Below are 23,049 nucleotides of genomic sequence, written 5' to 3'. Positions count from 1 at the left end.
CCTCTTTTCACTGACATTGCCATTTAGTCTATTTCTGTTCTTTTTAAGATGTCCCTGGATTAGGAATTTAAAAGAATAATTTGTCTTTAATATTTAGCAGGAATAAAATAATAATCGCTGTATTACCAAACTAGCTAGTACTTGCCTCATTTTGCAGCTCTTTGACCTTGGACAAGTTGCTTGACTTCTCTCAACTTCATCTTCCTCTTCTATGAAAACAGGGAAGTAGTTGCTTCACTGAGATTGTGTTATGGATTAAAGACAGTTATTTTATATATAACTATAGTTGCTCAATAAAGGGTATAGATTATTGCTCACAATATCATGTGTATCCTCTTCAGCTTTTCTCAGTGGTGTGAGTTGGTTCCTAACATTTCCATAGGTGCTGCTTCAGTCTGGTCTCTGCTTAAGTCACCTTGGTCTCTGGCCTGTAGAATTTATGCTCTTTCATATCTTATCTTCCCGTACCCTCAAGATCTTATACATTAGGAGATGATATTTGGATGTTGAAATAAATTATGAAGTAGTTGTAGTGTTAATAGAGAAAGCCCCATCTAGTGGTCATAGAGATGGGGCTTTAAAGTCATAGAGACTGGGTTCATCCCTCTCCCTCATTTTCTACATTCCCTTTTCTTGTTTGTCCTCTCCTCTCTGTTCCTGCTACTGCATTAGCTCCAGATACCACCACCCTGTGCTTATGCCACTCTTAACTCCTGCTCAGCTGGTCCTGTGGCAGCTGTTCAGTCTGACTCAAAAATCCTTCCTGGGGTGGGGTGGTGTGCTGTGGTGTGAAGACCCTGGCATCTTAGATGAGCAAGTGGGCTTGGTAACTCCTGTGCCTCTTCTGAGTCATATGACCCTGTCTTTAGTCTTAGTGCTCTCATTTTTAAAAGAAATGTAATACCAAGTTTGCTTAAAATATGTGAAAATTACATGTAATCAGTACTTAGTGTGTAGAATAGAATTGTGGGTAATTAATGGTGGTAGCTTTTTTTTTAAGCTTTTGAGATCAAGTTCCAAGATGTACTCAATTTGCTTGGACTATTTGCACAATCTGTTAGTCGATGGCTCAGATTAAACTCTAGTCCATTCTCACAGGAGTATGTCAGATATGCTTGCTAGTTGATGTGCTCTTATCCTTCCCATCATGGCAGTCGCCCTTTACAGTCTTGGTCTCTTAGTAATGGTGGAGGCTGGGGATATTTTTTGTGTTTTCTAGTTGATCTGTTGCTTGTTTCCTCTGTTCTTTTCCTCACTAGCTTGCTTGTGTCTTACTGGAGCCCCTTTCTTCCCAGTATTCCCTGGGGTCAGAGTTCACGCTGGTGAATGATGTGTTTTCAGTGGAGCATAGAAGAGGTCACTTGAACTCTGGCTACTGTTAGGAACCTGAAAGTCAATCTAGAGACAAAGCCATCATCAAGAGTAGCATGTTAGAAATGAAACGACTGTCTTGGGGCGTCACTGAATACAAATAAGCCTCTTGTTCTTCTCAGCCTTTGTTGAGATCTTCTCAGCTCTTGTTCTTCTAAGCTATTGTTTTCAGAAGTTAGTGACTTCATAAACAATGCCTAGGCTATTTTCACTGTTAAGTAAAATACTTGATTTTTGATTGGTTTATACAAGTGTATTACTAACAGAATTACCCACATTTAGGAAAGCTAGAACTGTATAGAGCCTCAGTCTGTCTTATGTATGTTCGGAGAACAAAGGTACCAGGAGCCTACTTAATAATTATCTTACTGCTAAAGTGGAATGTGTTCAGATGGCCAAATTTTTGAGATGGCCTTGAGTATCTCACAATTTGAATGGAAAAACTAAGTAGCTCTGCGTTTTTAAAAGTTGCTAGTATCAGATTGTAAGGGTGTTTTTCTGTCTTCTGTAGTATGAGTTTATTACTCATTGTGTTTTGAAACTAAGAAAGGAAATCATGTATCTTGGATTCCTAAATATTTCCTAAGCTAATTTTAAAGAATGTGGCTACCTCAAATTCTTGATTTTATGTTTTCGAGATATTTTAAAAAATTTATACTCTTACTATGAAAGTACCAACCAGGAAAAATATTTTACTACAAAAATATTTGGGTACCTAGAGACACAGAGACATAGATAAATCAGGATTTTTTTTTTTTTCCCCAGAAAGGATTTTTATTTCATCCAAGTAACTGTTTTAACTCTAAGGTCAGAATTAGGTTAGTAAAATGACAAAGGCGTGACTTTGAAAAAGGGTTTGAGAAGCCATGTACAGACATGATCTGGGTCAGACTTGATTTTCAGCTTACTCAGTTGTAGAATTGGTTGTCAGTTTTGTAAACAGAAGACTACTGGATGAATTGAACAGAAGGATGAGATTAGCATATTAATAAGTTACTGGCTACTGGCCTTCTTTTTCTCCTCCCTCTTTTCCCTCCCTCTTTCTCCTTCCCTGAATGAATTTAGGAACACAGGCCCATGGGGTCACATTACTAGCTGGTTTTATTCTGTTCAGTAGCTTAATCTAGCCAGGATGGTCTGTGTTTCAGATTGCGGAAGCATGAGAAGATTCTGTAACTGAGAGGCATCCTTCAAGCTGCTGGAAAATATTACAGAAGGAACACCTCCCAAATTTTGCTTCAAACTCTGAAAAAAGGAGCCCACAGGGGAACCTTAGTCTTGCTTGTGGATCGAAGCAAATACTATCACAGCGAGGAACTGGGACTTTGTGTGCGGACTCCTGGCTTGATCTTTATAGGATTGGGTGTATGTTGTTGGAACTGGCAGGCCAAGAGGCCCTGAAACCAGCAGGTGCCATCTATATGGAGAGAAGCGGCTGTAGTCCATTTCCAGTGTGTTGGGCTAAAGGTATAAATAACTTAAAAATATGTTTAGTTTTATTTAAATTCATGCTTTTGTACCGAAAAGGTGGATAAATGTTTTTCAGAATTTATTTTGATAGATTTACAGTTAAAATTTGAGGGAAAATGGAAATTGATTTGGTATGGGTTTACAGCTATTACATAAAACCAATTAGATAGCTTTTCAAATAGTAAATGAAAATCTTTTTTATGGAAAAGCATTTTGAGTTAAGCTGTCCTTTAATGCTCTATCCTGTGCCTCTTAAAAATTATTTTTTCTTTTAATTAAGACATGTATTTATTCTGTAATATGCAAGTTTTAGGAAATAAAGCGAGGAACTTTAGCTTAAATTTTAGGAAATAAAAGAGAACCTGTAGGAAATAAGAGTAACATGGATTTTCTTATTTTAAAAATTGGTTTCCTTTATCCACTGTAAAGATCATATATTCGGTTTGAAACTCCATATTTTTGTAAGGTGAGCTTAGGAATGCCATGCATAAAGAATTTTCTTTTTTAATGTTAGGGTTTTTATTCATATAAAAATGTAAATATAAAATATAGCATTTACACTGTAACATTCAAGACCGTATTTGGGAAACATATTTAGAAGTCAGAAATGCTATATAATGTGTGCGTGACTAAAAGCAAATAAATTCAGCTGTTTTGCTTACAGTAGTAAAAAATATTGAAGTTAGGAAAGTTCTTAAGAATATAATAAAAATATTTATTGTTATTTCAAATATATTTAAATATGTTACTCCACTTAGGAAAGATTTTTTAAAAGGAAGAACCTGCGCTGTTGTAAAAGGCTGCAATTTTCTAAGTACGGGTATAGACTGATTCATTTTAGTTTTTAGGGTAAGATTTTAGTACCGCTGGGATATTGGTTTGTTAGCACCAAACTAGTTTTACCATTGAAATGGTTTTTATTTATCTAGTTGTTCCTGTCATCTTTGATTCTTTCCTAGGCTTTTAAACATTTATAAAACATGTGATATTAAAACTATTTTAGTATTCACTTTGTTCACTTGAGTATGTAATTAGATATTCAGAGTAAATATTTTGCTGAGTAAAATTCACACTCTTAGATTTTAAAGGGCTATGGAAATGGGAACTTTTACAATTTTAGTTTCTCAGCGTCAGAAATATATGATATAAGTGAGTGTGATGAATAGTGTTCAGAGCCAAATAGTTCTAGACTTGTTGAAAATTTCAGTCTTTTTGTAGATTTGCTAGGGTTCATTTGCATAATGCCACCTCCATTGTGTGATAACGTTCTGTTAGCACTGATTATTAACAATAAGGCTCTCTTGATTTCCTTCACAAAGCCTAAGCTAGATTCAAGATCTACACATCCAGTACCAATGGGATATTAAATTATCAGCTACTGGTTTTCTTTTTATTCGGTGTGACTTTAAAACTGTGAACTTTGAAAGAAAAGAGAGATTGTAGCGTTTTGCTCACCCCAAAGCAATTGATGGAAACAATTAAGTTTGCTGGCTGTCAGAGCAAATGAGTAGAACTATTTTTAACTGAAATATGCATTGTGATAGAGTTAGGGTTGGGTGAGAGACAACAGCACTCACATATAAAAGATAGGAAAAGGTAGAGACAGTGTCAAGGGTCACAATCAGTTTCACGTGTAGGGCTGCAGCAAGCCATCTCCTCATATGAATGGTTTTGCCTTTGAGTTGTTCAGAGGAGGTTCTCACAAAACCTAGGAGTTGTCATCCTGTCCCTTCTTGGTGCTGCACACACAGTTTCCACTGTGATTGCCCAGTGTGTAACTATCTTAGTAAACTACTTCTCTCTCTCCTCATGTTACTATTGTACCAGGACAGGAAGGCAGGAAACCTTGTTTTTATGCTGGTTAATTTTTATCTGTGTGATAAGGACAAAGAACTTGGTGTATAGGAATTGTCTGAATTGGTTATATTCAAGTATAAAAGTTAAAACTTGTAGATAAAGACAAAGTAAAAAGCTCAAATCCAAAGAATATACAAATGTCTGTCTGCAGTTAGACATTCTAAACCACACATTTGATTTTATCAGTTGCATTAACCTCAAAAAGCACAGCAGCGTCCCAATTTAAGAAGACACATAAAATACCAGGACATGCTAAAAATAGTAGAGCGGATTATATTTGTATACCTTAAACTGAAACCTTTAAGGTATCCTTAAAGCATTCTGGGGTGTTTTTTGAATCAAGCTCATTGTGAGGTTGAATTTAATGTAAAGAATCCACCTTAGGTCCCATCCAAGGAAGATTACATTTTCAAGTATTCAGAAGGACTTTGATTTAACATGGGTTCAACTACATCATGATTTTCTAGGTTTAAAGACAGTTTTGAGTCAGAATATTGAATTAAATGTAAATGTTGACTGCTCTTTTAGGTTGTAAGTCTATTAAGTGCAGAAAGCCCTGTTTGGGGAGTTATTTGATTATATCAGTTTTTACATTTTTTTATTTTATCTTTTTGAAAGGCTGGGAAGAACTAAAGAGTGTCAGATTTGGTTGTTAAATCCTGGTCTGTTCTCTTTTTTTTATTTCTCCCAGCTTTTGGCCATTGTCCTGTTGCTCATTAATGGCACAATTATTTTGGCTTTTCAGTGCCTTGAACACCCCAAACTTTTCCTTTCAGACCTTTACACCTGTTGCACCTTCCTGGAATCATGATCTCTGCATTCTCTTAATAGCCAACTCCTACTTCCTGGAATCATAATCTTTGCATTCTCCTACTAGCCAACTCCTTTTAGGTCTCAGCTCAAATGAGCCCCACGAGGATGTAGGAGTCTTCATCTTTTACTCTCTGCCATATGCCAGATAAATGGCTTGGCACGTAATAGGTGCTTGTTAAATATTTGTTGAATGAATAAATGACTAGTGTGCAAATAAAAATATGTATCTCAGAGTAGAATGCATGGTAGTTTTATTAAAATGCAAATATTGGCTGGGTGCGGTGGCTCAAGCCTGTAATCCCAGCACTTTGGGAGGCCGAGGCGGGTGGATCACGAGGTCAAGAGATCGAGACCATCCTGGTCAACATGGCGAAACCCCGTCTCTACTAAAAATACAAAAAATCAGCTGGGCGTGGTGGCGCGTGCCTGTAATCCCAGCTACTCAGGAGGCTGAGGCAGGAGAATTGCCTGAGCCCAGGAGGCGGAGGCTGCGGTGAGCCGAGATCGCGCCATTGCACTCCAGCCTGGGTAACAAGAGCGAAACTCCGTCTCAAAAAAAAAAAAAAAAAAAAAAAAAAAGGCAAATATTTCCATGGGAGTCTCGCTCCAGTGCTCTCATTCCCCTCAGTCTAAGCCAAGTTTTCTCTAATGTTCCCTCCTATATCCTTTTCTTCTGGTCTTGTATAGCATTTACTGTGATTTATCATTATGTATTTTACTTGTTTGGATTTCTGTCTTTTATTAGACTGTAAACTTAACAGCGATAATGTCCGTTTTTTTCCTTCTTGACATATAGTTGACACAATGATTATTACTTTAATGAATGAATAAATTTTGTATAGGGTGCATTTTATTGAAGACCTGAAGGAAATACCGGAGTTAGTCAAGTGGCTACTTGGAAGAAGAAAATTCCAAGTCGATTGTATAGGTAGAGCAAAGGCTCTTGCTGGGGAGAATGGCTGGAAGAAAGTGAATTGGGGTTATGACTATATTTCCAATTCTTTATGCCTACCAGGTGGTTGTTTAACCAGAGACACAGACATGGGTTAAAAGTGAGGCTCACTAGAAAGAAGCCGCAGTTTGCAGATCAATATTAATCCACATTTCTTAAAAATAGCTCCCTGAGAGGAGTGAATTGGCCTTTAAATATCCTCCTGTGGGAAACATGCCTCCTTCTGGTTCTCTCAACAGATGTCTTAACAGAAAGACTGTGGTGAACTCTCCCTTTTCATTTCTATTTTGAGTATTAGTAACACCAGCTCATCCACAAACATAAGGCAATGGGTATTAAACATTATCTCTCATATTCTTTTTTCTTGTCCTCATTATTAGTATTTAGTGAAGAGGCTGCTAGTTTTGCCTTATTTTTTCTTCTTTGTATATGGTTTTACAGCTGTCAGAGGATAGATTTTTTTGTTTGTTTTTTTGGAGACCAAGTTTTGCTCTTGTCACCAGTTGGAGTGCAGTGGCATGAGCTCAGCTCCCTGCAACCTCAGCCTCCTGGGTTCAGGTGATTCTCCTGCCTCAGCCTCCCGAGTTGCTGGGATTACAGGCACCTGCTACCACTCTCTGCAAATTTTTACATATTTTTAAGTAGAGATGGGGTTTTGTCATGTTGGCCAGACTGGTCTCAAACTCTTGACCTCAGGTAATCTGCTTGCCTCAGCCTCCCAAAGCGCTGAGAGTATAGGTGTGAGCCACTGCACCTGACCTGGATATGGGGTTTTTGCTCAAATATGACCTTCTAAGTCAGGCATCCCCAAACTACGGCCCGCGGGCCGCATGCGTCCCCCTGAGGCCATTTATCCGGCCCCCGCCGCACTTCAGGAAGGGGCACCTCTTTCATTGGTGGTCAGTGAGAGGAGCACAGTATGTGGTGGCCCTCCAACGGTCTGAGGGACAGTGAACTGGCCCCCTGTGTAAAAAGTTTGGGGACGCCTTTTCTAAGTGAAGGAGAATAACAACATACCTCATATTGTGCTTACTGACCCAGTGTTCCACGTGTTTAGCACTCCCATTCCCAACCTCCTAAGTGTCCTGGTTTGGGTAATAAATTATATGAGAACCCTAAAGTGTGTCCTTCTTTGATCACACTATGTTTGTGTGTGTGTACCTATATATGTATGTGGCAGGGTCTGTCTCTGTCACCCAGGCTGGTCTCATACTCATAGGTCAAGCAATCTGCCCACCTCAGCCTCACAAAGTGCTGAGATTACAGGTACGCACCACCACACTCAGCCGGATTACACTATTTAAAATGGACTCATCCTCCTGCCATCATTGTACCCCCATCCCTTTTATCTGTCTTGTCTTTCTGTTTGCTCTTAACCACTGTCTGACGTACTTTGTGGTTTATTTATTTACTTGTTTGGTTTAGCCACTGTCCCCTAGTGACATGTACACCCTATGAGGCAAGGAGAGCCTGTCTTGCTCATTGCTGCATTCCCAGTGCCTAAGACGTAGTAGACATTTACTTTAAACAGATGAATGAATTAAATCCTGTCTTCTAATGACAGGATAAATCCTTGCTTCTAATGACAACAGAGGTTTCAGTCATTAGAAGCAAATGAAAGAGTCATGGAAATTTTTGTGGAAATTAAAAAGTACTTGTCTACAAAGAAGAGAACAACATATACTGGGATTTACTTGAGGGTGGAAGGTGAGAGGAAGGAGAGGAGCAAAAAAAATAATTGTTGGGTACTAAGCTTAATACCTGGATGATGAAATAATATGTACAACAAACCCCAGGGCACAAGTTTACAGGTATAACAAACCTTCACGTCAATGAGACGGTAACAACCCCCGACAATTGTATATTCTTGTTTTAACTTTTATGTAAGTTCATAATGGAGTTGTATACTGATGGTGTATTTTCAGTTTAGGTAAAACCCCAATTTTTTTTTTAATAGGACAAGATTTAGGGGAAATTTTTAAATGAACATTTGTGTTTAATTTGGTTATTGAATTAAGAATACATTTCATATATACCAATGTTACCATAGTAAGACTAGTCATCTTGGGTTTTCTTTTTTAACAGGCATTCATAAAGATATCGGGGATAGCAGGAAAGATGTTGATTAAGACTAACTAATGATTCCATGGGAAGGTCTCAGTGGATTTCTGTTTGAAGAATATTCCTACTTTGAACTCCCCTTTTCTTCCCCTTTGAAAATTCACTTCATCCTTCTTTAACAACTATCATTGTCTATTGAATGCTAACTTTGTTTCATATGTGTTGCTAAACACTTTATTATTTCAACTCCCACTTTACAGATACGGAACTGTGGTGACGTAAGAATCGTATAGTTGTGAGGAGCACAGTCCTTGTTATTAAATGACAGATACTGCTCCCCTTCAAGATCTTGTGCACATGTCACTGCCTATAAAGGTTTTCTTGATATGCACTACTTCTGTAAAATTTTCAACCTTCTTCAGTTGTAGGCTCAGATACTAGATTGGGCTTGCTCCTTTAAATTTTTATTTTGGGGATTTAGGTGAAGTTTTAGCTGTCCTGTAATCTATAGGGTCTTGCTCATGGAAAGCACATAATGGCTCAAGGTAGAGATTATTTAGTCTTGAAATTCTGAGGAATATATTTCACCACTTAAAGTCTTCAAAGCCCTAAGAGTTGAAATGCTATCGTAATAGATTATCTATTTTCCTTACTGTGGGTTGTCTGCATATACAGTTTCTCATATCTTTTCTTTCTTTTTTTAAATTACACTTTAAGTTCTGGGGTACATGTGTAGATTGTACAGGATTGTTACATAGGTATACACATGCCATGGTGGTTTGCTGCCTGCATCCCCCTGTCACCTACATTAGGTATTTCTCCTACTGTTAACCCTCCCCAGTCTCCTTACCCGCTGCTATCCCTCCCCTAGCCCCCCTGCATCTTCCAACAGACTCCAGTTTGTGATGTTTCCCTCCCTGTGTCCAGGTGTTCTCATTGTCCAACACCTACTTGAGTGAGAACATACGGTGTTTGGTTTTCTGTTCTTGTGTCAGTTTGCTGAGAATGATGGTTTCCAGCTTCATCCATGTCCCTGCAAAGGACATGAACTCATCCTTTTTTATGTCCTTTTTTTAAGTGACAGAGTCTCTCTGTGTTGCCCAGGCTGGAGTACAGTGGTACGATCTAATCTCACTGCAACCTCCGCTTCCTGGAGTCAAGTGATTCTTCTGCCTCAGTCTCTCAAGTAGCTGGAATTAAAGGCGCATGCCACCAAACCCAGCTAAGTTTTGTATTTTTAGTAGAGACAGGGTTTCACCATGTTGGCCAGGCTGGTCTTGAACTCCTAACCTCACGTGATACGCCCTCCTTAGCCTCCCAAAGTGCTGGGATTACAGGTGTGAGCTGCTGTGCCCAGCCCAGTTTCACATATTTTATTATGGAAAATTTCTGGTAAAACATGTTATGTTGAATGTGTTCTTATATTCAACATTGAGAATTAAGTGAAATTTGGCATGTCTTCTTTCTCTTTTGGAATCCTGGCAAGAGACTGAAAGGTTCTTTTCTGTGGAGACTGGTCTTAGCAAAGGGCTCGATTTGGACATCAGGAGAATTGGCCCCTTCAGAAAGGCTGTGATATGATATAGGTCTATATCCCCACCCAAATCTCATCTTGAATTCCCGCATGTTATGGGAGGAACCTGGTAGGAGGTAATTGAATCATGAGGGCAAGTCTTTCCCATGCTGTTCCCGTGATAGTGAGTAAGTCTCACAAGATGTGATGGTTTTATAAAGAGGAATTGCTCTGCACAAGCTCTTTATCTTATCCTGCCGTCATCCATATAAGTTGTGACTTGCTCCTCCTTGCCTTCCGCCATGACTGCCTCCCCAGCCATGTGGAACTGTAAGTCCCTTGAACCTCTTTTTCTTCCCAGTTTCAGGTTCATCTTTATCAGCAGTGTGAGAACAGACTAATAATACAGGCTGCTTCTCTGCTTAGCCCAATCACCAGCACGTTGTCCTCACATGTAGGGCTTTAAGCCAAGGATGGACAGCCAGATATTTAAAGACAGCCTCTGTTTTCAAAATGTGAGACCAAAATAAACAGAATAAAACAACTTCTGTGCAATAAGATGAAACAGCAAGCAGAAGGAAGCTAAAAGAAAAATAATTAAGACCTCCAGAGAGCTGAGAGTTTTGCACCCAGGAAAGACAAATAGGAGTCTTTTCCAAAGTACTCCAGCTGGGCGCGGTGGTTCACATCTGTAATCTTAGCATTTTGGGAGACTGAGGTGGGCAGATTGCTTGAGCCCAGGAGTTTGAGACCAGCCTGGGCAACATGGCAAAGCCCCATCTCTATCAAAAAATACAAAAATTAGCTGGGCATGGTGGTGTACACATGTAGTCTGAGCTACTCAGGAGTCTGAGGTGGGAGGATCGCTTGAACCTGAGAGGTCAGGGTTGCAGTGAGCCATGATCACACCACTGAACTCCAGTCTAGGCAATAGAGCAAGACCCTATCTCAAAGAAAAATATGTTCAAAGAACATAACAGTTTAAGAATGCACAAATGAACTATGTAGAAGCAGTGGAAAGTAATGTCAAAGATAGCTCTCAGAACATGGAAAGGAAGAATGGACAGATTTAAGAGAAAAGAAAATAGAATCATGAACCCAGAAGATCTAACATAAAATAATAAGAATTGAAAATAATTAGTAATTATAACTAAGAAAAAAAGGATAAAAATCATCAAAGAAATGATGTAAGAACATTTCCCCGAACCACCAGCACATTGTCCTGGTGGTTGCTGGTTTGAAGGTTTCCAAATAGTGGAACCCCTTTAGTTGCCTCTCTGGCTTCCTCATAAGCCCTCTCTTCCTCCTCCTCTGTTATTTCTAGCACTCAGTGCAGGTATAATGTATTATAATAATTATGTAACAATTTTGATCTTTTTCTTAACAATGCATATTACAATTGTAATTTTTTAATTGTACTTGTTACATTTGTAAATAAATAATTTGCATATGTGTTTGTCTCCTAACCAGGCTAAAAACTCTTTTACAGTTGGATTACATGTACATATTTTTAATTAATTTACCTTCTTTATGAGCACATCTCTTACAGTGCCTATCCTAGTATAGAAGGGGTCAATAAATATTTTTAGAATTTATTAATCTGAGGGAGGTATGGCACATTTATTTGTCTACAGGGTAAAGGCATGAATGAATAAATGAAGCCAGATGGCTTTGCAATAATAAGTTTAAGCTGGCTTTTGGCTGAGGCCAGTAGAGGGGTGGTGAGTACTGTGATGATGGGAAAGTGCTGCCATTCATCTGCGTGTTGCCACACAGCAATATGGACCACTAGTAACAGGGTTTTCTGGAGAAATGAGAAACCCAGTAGGCCCAGATGCAACAGGGCTTTAGTTGAGCTGCAGAGAGGTTGATGGAGCTAGACTGCCCGGGTTGAGTTCTGTGTTCTGGATTCAAACATGCCTCTGAGATAATTGTGGTTTTTAATCCAGAGCACTGCAATAAAGCAAATATTAAGTGTACAGTACCATTCTTTATTTTAAAAAAAGTAATGCCATAGTTTAAAAATACTTGATGTTTTTTTTAAAAAAAAAAAGACTACTGATTTTTTAGTGAGCCTTCAGTGAGTCAGTCTTTTTGCTGGTGGTGGGTCTTGCCTTAATTTGGACTAAGGTGGTTGCTGAGGGTTGGGGTAGCCTGGCAATTTTTAAAAAATAAGACGAGCGAAATTTGCTGCATTGACTGTACATCACAATGATGTTTGATAGTATTTTACCCATAATAGAACTTTAAAATTGAAGTCAGGCCTCTCAAACCATGCCATTTCTTTATCAACTAAGTTTATGTAATCATTTACTGTCATTTCAACATTGTTCACAGCGTCTTCATTGGTGGTAGATTCCTTCTCAAGTAAACCACTTTCTTCACATGTTCATAAGGAAGAATCCTTATTTGTTCAAGTTTTATCATGAGATTGCAGAAATTCAGTCATATCTCAGGCTTCCCTTCTAATTCTAGTTTTCTGCTATTTTCCACTGCATCTACAATTACTTCCTCCAGTAAAGTCTTAAACTGCTCAAAGTCATCTGTGAGGGTTGGAATCAACTTACTTCAATTTCCTGTTCATATTGGTCTTTTTTTTTTTTCCCCTTGAGACAGATTCTCACTGTGTTGTCCAGGCTGGAGTGCAGTCTTACAATCTCAGTTCACTGCAACCTCTGCCTCCCAGGTTCAAGTGATTCTCCTGCCTCAGCTTCCCAAGTAGCTGAGACTGCAGGTGCCCGCTACCACACCTGGCTAAATTTTTGTTGTATTTTTAGTGGAGACAGGGTTTCACTGTGTTGGCCAGGCTGGTCTTGAACTTTTACCTCGTGATCCATCCGCCTCAGCCTCCCAAAGTGCTGAGATTACAGGCATGAGCCACTGTGCCCAGCCCATTGTTGCTGTGTTAACCTCCTCCCATGAATCCTGAATGTTGTTAATGTCATCTAGAATGGGGAATCCTTTCCAGAAGGTTTTCAAGGTACTTTGCCCAGATCCATCAGAGGTATCACTACCTATGGCAGCTATATCCTTATGAAATAAAATTCTTAAATAATAAGCCTTGAAGTCCAGGTTACTCCTTGATCTGTGAGCTGCTGTGTTAGTCTATTCTCATGCTGCTTTATAGAAACTACCTGAGACTGGGTAATTTAAAAGGAAAAAGGTTTAATTGACTCAGGAGTTCTGCATGGCTGGGGAAGCCTCAGGAAACATAAAATCATGCTGAAAGGCAGAAGGAAAGCATGGCATGTCTTAACACGGCAGCAGGAGAGAGGTGAGAGTGCAGGAAAAATTGCCATTTTTGAAACCATCAGATTTCATGAGCACTCTCTTACTATCACAAGAACAGCATGGGGGAACTGCCCCCATGATCCAATCATCACCTACCAGTTCCCACCCTCAACGTGTGGGGATTACAATTGCTAGCGAGATTTGGGTGGGGACACACAGCCAAACCATATCAGCTGCAGAGTGGGCATTGTGTCAAGCAGGAAAACATCCATCTTCTGGTACATCTCCCTCATAGCTTTTGGATGACAGGAATATTATAAATGAGCAGTAATATTTGGAAAGAAAGCTTTTCTTCTGAGCAGTAGGTCTCAACAGTGGGCTTAAAATATTCAGTAAACTATACTGTAAACAGATGTGCTCTCATCTAGGCTTTGTTCTTCCATTTGTTAACCACAGGCAGAGTCTATTTAGTATAGTTCTTAAGGGCCCTAAGATTTTCAGAATGGGAAATAAGTGTTGACTACAACTTAAAATCAACCGCATTAGCCCATAATGAGTGTCAGCCTGTCCTGTGAAGCTTTGAAGCCAGGCATCAACTTCACCTCTAGCTATCAAAGTCTTAGATGGTATCTTCTGATAGAAGACTGTTTCTTCTTCATTGTGACGTATAATGTAGCCACAGTCATTAGTGATCTTAACTAGATCTTTTGAGCAACTTGGTGCAGCTTCTCCACCAACACTTGCTGCTTCATCTTGTACTTTTATGCTATGGAGATGGCTTTTTTTCCTTTAACCTAATGAACCAACCTCTAGCTTCAGACTTTTCTTCTGTAGCTTCCTCACCTCAGCTTACCGAATGGAAGATGGTCTTGCTCTGGATTAGGCTTTGGCTTAAGGGGATGTTGTGACTAGTTAGATCTTCTGTCCAGACCACCCAAACCTTCTCAGTGTCAGCAGTACGGCTGTTCTGCTTTTGTTTGTTTGAGATGGAGTCTCATTGTGTTGCCCAGGTTGGAGTGCAATGGTGCGATCTCGGCTCACTGCCACCTCTGCTTCCCAGGTTCAGGAGATTCTCCTGCTTCAGCCTCCCAAGTAGTTGGGACTATAGGTGCCTGCCACCATACCTGGCTATTTTCTTTTTTTGTATTTTTAGTTGAGATGGGGTTTCACTATGTTGGCCAGGCCAGTCTTGAATTCCTGACCTTGTGATCCACCCATCTCTGGTTCCCAAAGTGCTGAGATTACAGGCATGAACCACTGCGCCCAGCCTGTTGTGCTTTCTTATAATCTGTGTGTTCAGTGGAGTAGCATTTGTATTTCCTTCAGTAACTTTTCCTTTGCATTCACGGCTTGGCTTTGGCAAAAGAAGCCTACCTTTTGTCCCATTTCAGCTTTTAACATGCTTTCTTCACTAGGCTTAATCATTTCTAGCTTTTTATTTAAAGTGAGAGGAATGGGACTCTTCATTTCACTTGAACACTTAGAGGCCATTGCAGGGTTATTATTAATTGGTCTAATTTCAATGTTACTGTGTCTCAGGGAATACAGAAGCCTTAGGAGAAGGGGGAGAGATGAGGCAGCAGTGTTGGTGGAGCAGTTAGAACACACACGTAACAACTAAGCTTACTATCTTACATGGGTGCTATTGTGGCACCCCAAGACAGTTATAATAGAAATATCAAATATCATTAATAACCGTAACAGATATAATAATAATGAAAAAGTTTGAAATATTGTGATCATTACCAAAATGTAACACATTTGGTAAAGGTGGGCGCATGCTGTTGGAAGAATGATGCCCATGGACTTGCTTGATGCAGGGTTACCACAAACCTTTAATTTTTTTTTTTTTAAAGACATTTGGATGGATTGTCAATTGCTGTGATTGTTTGCAAAAACAAATGATACAGAGCAAGGAAAGAAAGTACAGGTTGAGTATCCCTAATCTGAAAATTTGAAATCTGATATGCTCCCAAATACTCAGCTTTTTTTGAGTGCTGATAACGATGTTCAAGGGAAACTTGTTGGAGCACTTCAGGTTTTGTATTTTCTGATTTGTGATGCTCAACCAGTGAGTGTAATGCAAATATTCTAAAATCTGAAAAAATATGAAATCTGAAACTCTTCTATTCCCAAACATTTAGGTAAGGGATATTCGCTCATATTAGACAAGAGGGCAGAAAGGACCAGAGTGGTTATTCAACAATTTAGTAGATTGAACCAGCATAAGATAAAGCTAGCATGTGTTAGAGTGTCTAATATAATTTTTTTCAGTAGGACTGGTTGGAATATCAGATTATGTCCTCTTCGTTCACTAAATCAGATTGAGCAGCTGTCTTCACAATACTGAAAATAGTGGAAAAAGTGAGGTCTGCTTGTTGTATCTTCACTAGTATTCTTAGTATACGCTTCAGTCTTAATAAATACGAGTTTCTTAAGATGTGTATCAAGTAGGTCATTTCAATCACTTGTTATTAATATATAAATATTGTACTTATTTTTGAGGTATATGTGATACCTGTATACAGTATATGATGATCAAACCAGGGCAATTAGGATATCACCTCAAACATTTTTCTTTCCTTTGTGTTGGGAACATTACAATTCTAGTTTAAAAATATAAAATAAATTAGTAACTGTGATTTTCTTGCTGTACTATCAAATACTAGAACTTATTCTGCGAGCTATATTTTTGTACCCCTTAACCAACTTCTTTTTATCCCCTGCACCCTTTCCCTTCCCATCCTCCGGTAACTACCACTCTACTCTGTACTTCATGAGATCTACTTTTTTAGCTTCTAACTGTGAATGAGAACATGCCCTATTTGTCTTTCTGTGCCTGGCCTGTTTCACTTAAGATAATGCCCTCTGGTTCCACCCATGTTGTTGCAGCTGGCAAGATTTCATTCTTCTGTTGCCGAATACTATTCCATTGTGTGTATCTACCACATTGTCCATGTGGATTCCGTATCTTGGCTGTTGTGAATAGTGCTGTAATAAGAATGGGAATGCAGATATCATTTCAAGAGACCAATTTCCTTTCTTTCTTTTGAATATGTATTCGGTATTGGGATTGCTGGATCATATATTCTATTTTTGTTTTTTTTGAGAAACTTCCATACTGTTTTACTTAATGACTATAGTACTTTACATTCCTATGGATAGTGTATAAGCTCTCCTCTCTCTGCATCCTTGCCAGTATTGTTATTTTTTGTCTTTTTTGTAATAGGTATTCTAACTGAGGTGAGATGATATCTCATTGTGGTTTTAATTTGTATTTTCCTGATGATAGTGATGTCAAGCATTTTTTCCATATACCTGTTGGCCCTTTGTATGTCTTCTGTTGAGATGTGCCTATTCAGATCTTTTGCCTTTTTAAAAAATGGGATTATTTATGTTTTTGCTTTTGAGGTTGTTTTTTTTAAAAAAAAAAAAATTTTTTTTTTAAGAGGCAGTATCTTGTTTTGTTGCCCAAGCTGGGGTTCAGTGAGTGTGATTTTAGCTCACTTTAACCTCCAATACCTTCTATTGAATTTTCTGAGCTCTCTGTATATTCTGATTATTAATCCCTTGTGAGATAGGTAGTTGCAAATACTTTTCTGCCATTCTGTGTGTTGTCTCTTTCTCTCTTTTTTTTCTTTTTCCTTCTTTGAGATGGAGTCTTGCTCTGTCGCCAGACTGGAGTGCACTGGTGCCATCTCAGCTCACTGCAACCTCCACCTCTCGAGTTCAAGCGATTCTCCTGCCTCAGCCTCTCAAGTAGCTAGTATTACAGGTGCCTGCCACCATACTCCCAGCTACTTTTTTTGTATTTTTATTAGTGACGGGGTTTCACCATGTTGGCTAGGTTGATCTTGAACTCCTGACCTCAAGTGATCTGCCCGCCTCAGCCTCCCAAAGTGCTGGGATTACAGGCATGAGCCACCATGCCTGGGCCTACACTTTCTTTTACTCGTTAATTGGCTTATTGAGGTTTTCTGTTTCTTCTTGGTTCAATCTTGGTAGGTTTTATGTGTCCAAGAATTTATCAGTTTCTTCCACCTTTTCTAATTGGTTAACAAATGTTGTGCGTAATAGTCTCTTTAAGAGTCTTTGAAGAAAAAAAAAAAAAAAAGAGTCTTTGTATTTCTGTAGTTATCAGGATAGTGGCTGAGTTCCAAGAAAACCAAGGGAATCCTGGTCAACTCTTTTTGGTTTCTTTTTCTTTTGGTAATTGCCTTTTATTTCCTAGCCTAGAAAGTCCCTTAGCCAGAGTCGGAAGCCCACCCAGATTCAAGAAGGAAGGAATGCAGATTCCACCTGTTAACAGGAAGAGCATCAAAGTCACATTGGATAAAGGGCATGTTAAACATTAGGTAATTTAATGTTAGCTGCTTTGTCTGGTAAAGTCAATTTAGGAATTTTAGGTTAGAGCTTTTATTAGGAAATAAACTCAGTGTTGCAGAAAAGACCAAAATGAGGGAGAAGATAACTTTTAGACCAGTTTAGATTAAGGAGTCACTTTAACTAGAATTATTACCTAGATTCTTAAAGCTCTTCAAGTTTTGTTATTTCTTTTAATTTAGCTGTACCAATTTGCATTCCTTTGCTTAGTCTCTCATATATTTTTTTTAATTGCATTTTAGGTTTTGGGGTACATGTGGAGAACTTGCAAGATTGTTGCATAGGTACACACATGGCAGTGTGATTTGCTGCCTTCCTTCCCTTCACCTATATCTGGCATTTCTCCCCATGCTATCTCTCCCCAACTCCCCACCCCCTGCTGTCCCTTCCCAATTTCCCCCCAACAGACTCCAGTGTGTGATGCTCCCCTCCCTGCGTCCATGTGTTCTCATTGTTCAACACCCGCCTGTGAGTGAGAACATGCGGTGTTTGATTTTCTGTTCTTGTGTCAGTTTGCTGAGAATGATGATTTCCAGGTTCATCCATGTCCCTACAAAGGACACGAACTCATCGTCTTTTATGGCTGCATAGGACTCCATGGTGTATATGTGCCACATTTTCCCTGTCCAGTCTATCATCAGTGGGCATTTGGGTTGATTCCAGGTCTTTGCTATTGTAAACTGTGCTGCAATGAACATTTGTGTGCATGTGTCCTTATAGTAGAAAGATTTATAATCCTTTGGATATATACCCAGTAATGGGATTGCTGGGTCAAATGGAATTTCTGTTTCTAGGTCCTTGAGGAATCGCCACACTGTCTTCCACAATGGTTGGACTAATTTACACTTCCACCAACAGTGTAAAAGTGTTCCTATTTCTCCACATCCTCTCCAGCATCTGTTGTCTCCAGATTTTCTAATGATCGCCATTCTAACTCGCTTGAGATGGTATCTCAATGTAGTTTTGATTTGCACTTCTCTAATGACCAGTGATAATGAACATTTTTTCATATGTTTCTTGGCCTCGTGTATGTCTTCTTTTGTAAAGTGTCTGTTCATATCCTTTGCCCACTTTTGAATCGGCTTGTTTGTTTTTTCTTGTAAATCTGTTTTAGTAGCCAGCTAGTCTTCTTCCAACATCCTCCTGCCCTTCACAGCTTCAGCAGACGTCTCAAGTTTTATTATAGGGTCAGTGCACTTAAAGCATAATGAGGTGATTCTCTTGGTGGGATCTTAACATGTGCAGGAATTATAAATGAGGGAATTCTGGAGTAAAGAGTAGGGTGTTTATTATGTTCCTTGCATTTTTATTTTTTGTATGTGCTACATATGTAGCATTTATATCAGGTTCTGGGTTGAGCCTTGGAGCTTAACTCCATAGTTTATTAACACTTGTTTCTTTACGTCTGGACTTAGAACTGCCCTGTTTCTTGAAGAGAAGAAAGAGTTAGGCACTGAGAACCCTTGATACCTTTCCTATGTTAATTAAAGGGAGACCTAAAGTTGTAGACAGCTGAGCAGCAATTATTGACTTCCATCTTCTCTCCCATTCCAGTCAGCATTTGGTCTCTTGCCTATAGTGATTTAAACTGGGCAGCCTGGCTGAGAAGTGAACGGTTTGGAGCCTGCCTGAGCTAGGACTCAGTAAAGTGTGGTCAGCAGACTAGTGTTGGTGCTGGAACTGTTAACAGCCTAGGACAAGATAAGGAAATTCGGTGTAAGCATCTAGACACCTTGATACCTTACAGCAATTTGATAGTAATGTGATGTCGATTGATTATAGTGATGGAAATTTTGTGCTTGGCTTAGGTATGTCTTAAAAAAAAAACAAAAAACACTTCATTTTTCTAGAAATTCCTGTTCATTGTATTTTACAAAAGTATTGGTCTGTGATAGGTTGGGAATAAAAACAAAACTGGTTCTTCATCACAGATGATTTGAGGAGTACTGGACTGAGCCATGTGGGAACAGTTTTTTGTTTAAAAAACTTTTCATTTTCACCTTGATAATTTATTGAAAAAGATATTCTGTAGTGTGCAAAAGTGGCAGCTCTCTGTGAATAATTAATCTTGAAATGTTTTTAAAAATGTAATTGGCCACAGAAACAGAAGAGCTACAATAACAAAACCCTGTGAAAGATTACTGTTCTATGGTGAAGGGGGTACAAGACTTTTTTCACTTAGAGACACAAAGAATTGGCAGCCCCAGTTCAACTTTAGCCACGGATCAGAAACAAATACAGAACTGCACAAACAGCACAGGGACGTCTGTTAAATTGGTAGAAACAGAATAGTCGTTGTAGCAGAAAGCAACTCTTGAGACTTGTCATTCTGTAGTTGACGCCATTTTTTGAACTGGCTGAACCGTGATGAGTGCCCAAAGAAGTGACCCAGATGGCAGGATCTCAGAACCCTCAGGACCCACAAAAAGACATGAAGACATGTGAATGCCACCGACAGGGGACTTAGGAGGTTAACAGCATCAGACACAGACCTTCCTGGAGAGAGTTGAAGAAGGCTTGATGGCAAATATATTGCCTATTTGAGAATTTATAGCACAAATCAGATTTTGACAAGCAGATAAAACATTAAAGTGTAAAACAGAATAACATTCTTCTTCTTCTTTTTTTTTTTTTGGCTAAGTTCTGAAAGGATAGGAGCAAAATCACGCTATAATGGAAAATTGCTTCACTCTGGTGACATTGTAACAAAGGTTTATCTTTTTAAAAATATTTTGACCTATTTTTTTTTTTCGAAGACCTATTTATGAAGACCTGTTTATGAGGAATCTCAACATTGATTTTTGGGCCACAGAAGTATATTTGGATTGTGTCATATTTTTTTTGTTTAGCTTCTTCCCTGACATACTCCATATTTATTCCAAGTAGTGTTTTTTCATTGCTAGCACGTCTTTTCTTCTGATGGCTTGTGAGGTGTAATTCTTTCTTCCAGGAAGCAATTGGTACTATGAATTTAGTTGTCTTTACTGTCTAATTTGGGCTACAAAAGAGATAGCTGAAGTAATCAGAAGTGCAGTTGTTGCTGCTGTTGTTTTACTGTCCAGCAGTCTTGTTAAATTTATTTATTCCAGCAGTTTATTTGTAGATTCTTTTAGATTTTCTTCATAATCTGTGCATATAGTTTTACTTACATAGTTTATGAATAGTGATAGTTTTATTTGTTCTTTCCCAAACTTTATGTTTTACTTCCTTTTTTTTTTTTTTTTAAATTGTACTTTGCAGTGACTTCCCGAACAATGCTGTACAAAAGTGGTAATGATGGGCATCCATGTCTTATTTCCAGTTTGGGGAGGGGAAGTTTTTTTCCCTCTAGTATTTACATTTCATGTAGATATTCTTCATCAGATTTTTGAAATCTCATCCTATTTCTAGTTTGCTAAGAGTTTTTATCACGAGTGTTTGGTAAACTTTACCATGTATGTTTTGTGCATGTGTTGAGGTAACTGGCTCTTTGTGAAAATGTGGTGAATTACACTGATTCTGCCTTTCTATTCCTAGAATAAACTTTTGCTCATGATATATTGTTTCTTTTAAATATAGCTGGATCCAGTGTGCCAATTGTTAAGATTTTTGCATCTGTATTTGTAAGAAAGGTAGACATACCGTTTCTCATCCTGTTCTGTTAGATTTTGATATCACTGTTCTGCTGGTATAAAGCAAGTTGGGAAATGTTCTGTATCTGTTTTTTTGGAAGCATTTGTGTAACATTAATATTTCTTAATTTGCTGAAAGAATTAAAATGTTGCTTTGTGGGGAGAATTTTAGATGGACTGTTTTTAATTGAATAGTTCCATTTTATATTGCTTCATTTTGCTGTGTTGTATTTTGCAAGAAATTGTGCTTTTCTAAATTTTCAAATTCATTGGCATAAAGTTGTTCATAAACCCTTATTGTATTTCTGATTATCTCTTACCTTTTATTATCTTCTCTTCTTCATTCTTGATGTTACTAGTTTCTCTGGACTTTTTTTTTTTTGAGACAGAGTCTCACTTTGCCGCCCAGGCTGGAGTGCAGTGGCGTGATCTTGGCTCACTGCGACCGCTACCTCCTGGGTTCAAGCAATTCTGCGTCAGCCTCCTGAGTAACTGGGATTACAGGCGCGTGCCACCACACCCAGCTAATTTTTTTTTTTTTTTTTCCCTGTAGAGATGGGGTTTCACCTGATTGGTCAGGCTGGTCTCTAATCTCCTGACCTTATGATCCGCCTGCCTCAGCCCCACAAAGTTCTGGGATTACAGGCATGAGCAGCTGCGCTTGGCTTGACTCTTTATCTTTGATCAGTCTTACAAGGGGTGTATCAGTTTTATTTTTTAAAAGAGTGACTTTGATTTTGTTCTGCTTTTAAATTGTCCTTTTAAATATGCATTCTTTTTTAAATTAAAAACATTTATTGGTACATAGTAGGCATATATATATATATTTATGGGGATATATGAGATGTTTTGATACAGGCATGCAGTGCATAATAATTAATTACATCAGGCTAAATGGGGTATCCATAACCTCAAGCATTTATCCTTTTTTGTGTTACAAATGTTCTCATTATACTGTTATTTTTTAATGTATAATAAATTTTTGTTGATGGTAATTCCTAGTTGTGCTACCCAGTACTAGATCTTATGCATTCTGTTTTTCTATGATCTTTCACTGATGTGTAGTCTTATACTCAACCTTCATTTTTAATACATGTATTTAAATTATGTATTTTTTTTTTTTTAAGGAGACAGGGTTGTGCTCTGTTGCCGAGGCTGGAGTGCAGTGGTGCAGTCGTGACTTGCTGCAGCGTTGAGCGTTGGGGCTTAAGCAATCCTCCTGCCTCAGCCTCCGAACCCTGTAGCAGCTGGGACTACAGGCACTACCACCATACCCAACTAATTTTAAAATTATTTTGTGCAGGCAGGTCTTGAACTCCTAGCCTCAAATGGTCTTCCCATCTCAGCCTCCGAAAGTGCTGGGATTATAGGCATGAACCACTGTGCCCTGCCACATGTATAGATTTTAATCTAAGTATAATTCTGTCTACATTCACTTTTTGATATTTCTTTTCACTGTATCATTTAATTCAAAATACTTTGAGTTTCTTCTTGACTAATTGGTTACTTGAAATACAGTGGTTAATTTCTGGCAATGGAACGTTTTCTAGTTATTTTGTAGTTGTTGTCTAGCCTAATGCTAGACACAGAATATACTCTGAATAATTTTAGTCCTTTGATATTTATTGAATCTTCCTGTTTCGTTCAGCCTATGGCCAACTTTAGGAAATATTTCTTGTGTACTTGCAAAGACTATGTATTATCCTATTAGATATAGTGTCAATTTCTATGTCAGTTAGATCAGATTTGTTAATCATGCTCTTCAGATCTTCTATATGGTACCAAAA

At 38.5% G+C, this 23,049-nt stretch overlaps 1 protein-coding gene across 25 annotated transcripts in view; it reads left to right on the top strand.

The window, feature by feature from the left end:
- Positions 1 to 23,049, top strand: part of PTK2 (protein tyrosine kinase 2) — a 353,655-nt gene that overhangs the window by 85,811 nt on the left and 244,795 nt on the right. For 9 of the 25 annotated variants that reach the window (XM_074387195.1, XM_074387192.1, XM_074387194.1 and 6 more), the window contains one exon: positions 2,520 to 2,838. The exons of the other annotated variants lie outside the window; for them this stretch is intronic. In XM_074387195.1, the coding sequence (XP_074243296.1) occupies positions 2,739 to 2,838 (100 nt within the window). In that variant the 5' untranslated portion in view covers positions 2,520 to 2,738. Of the gene's footprint in view, positions 1 to 2,519; positions 2,839 to 23,049 lie in introns of those variants that run through there. 25 annotated transcript variants of the gene reach the window in all.

Source organism: Saimiri boliviensis, chromosome 15, assembly GCF_048565385.1.
Source record: "Saimiri boliviensis isolate mSaiBol1 chromosome 15, mSaiBol1.pri, whole genome shotgun sequence".
NCBI classification, from domain to species: Eukaryota; Metazoa; Chordata; class Mammalia; order Primates; family Cebidae; genus Saimiri; species Saimiri boliviensis.
Note: the sequence above shows the minus strand (reverse complement) of the source record. Positions and strands in the feature narration are given on the sequence as shown.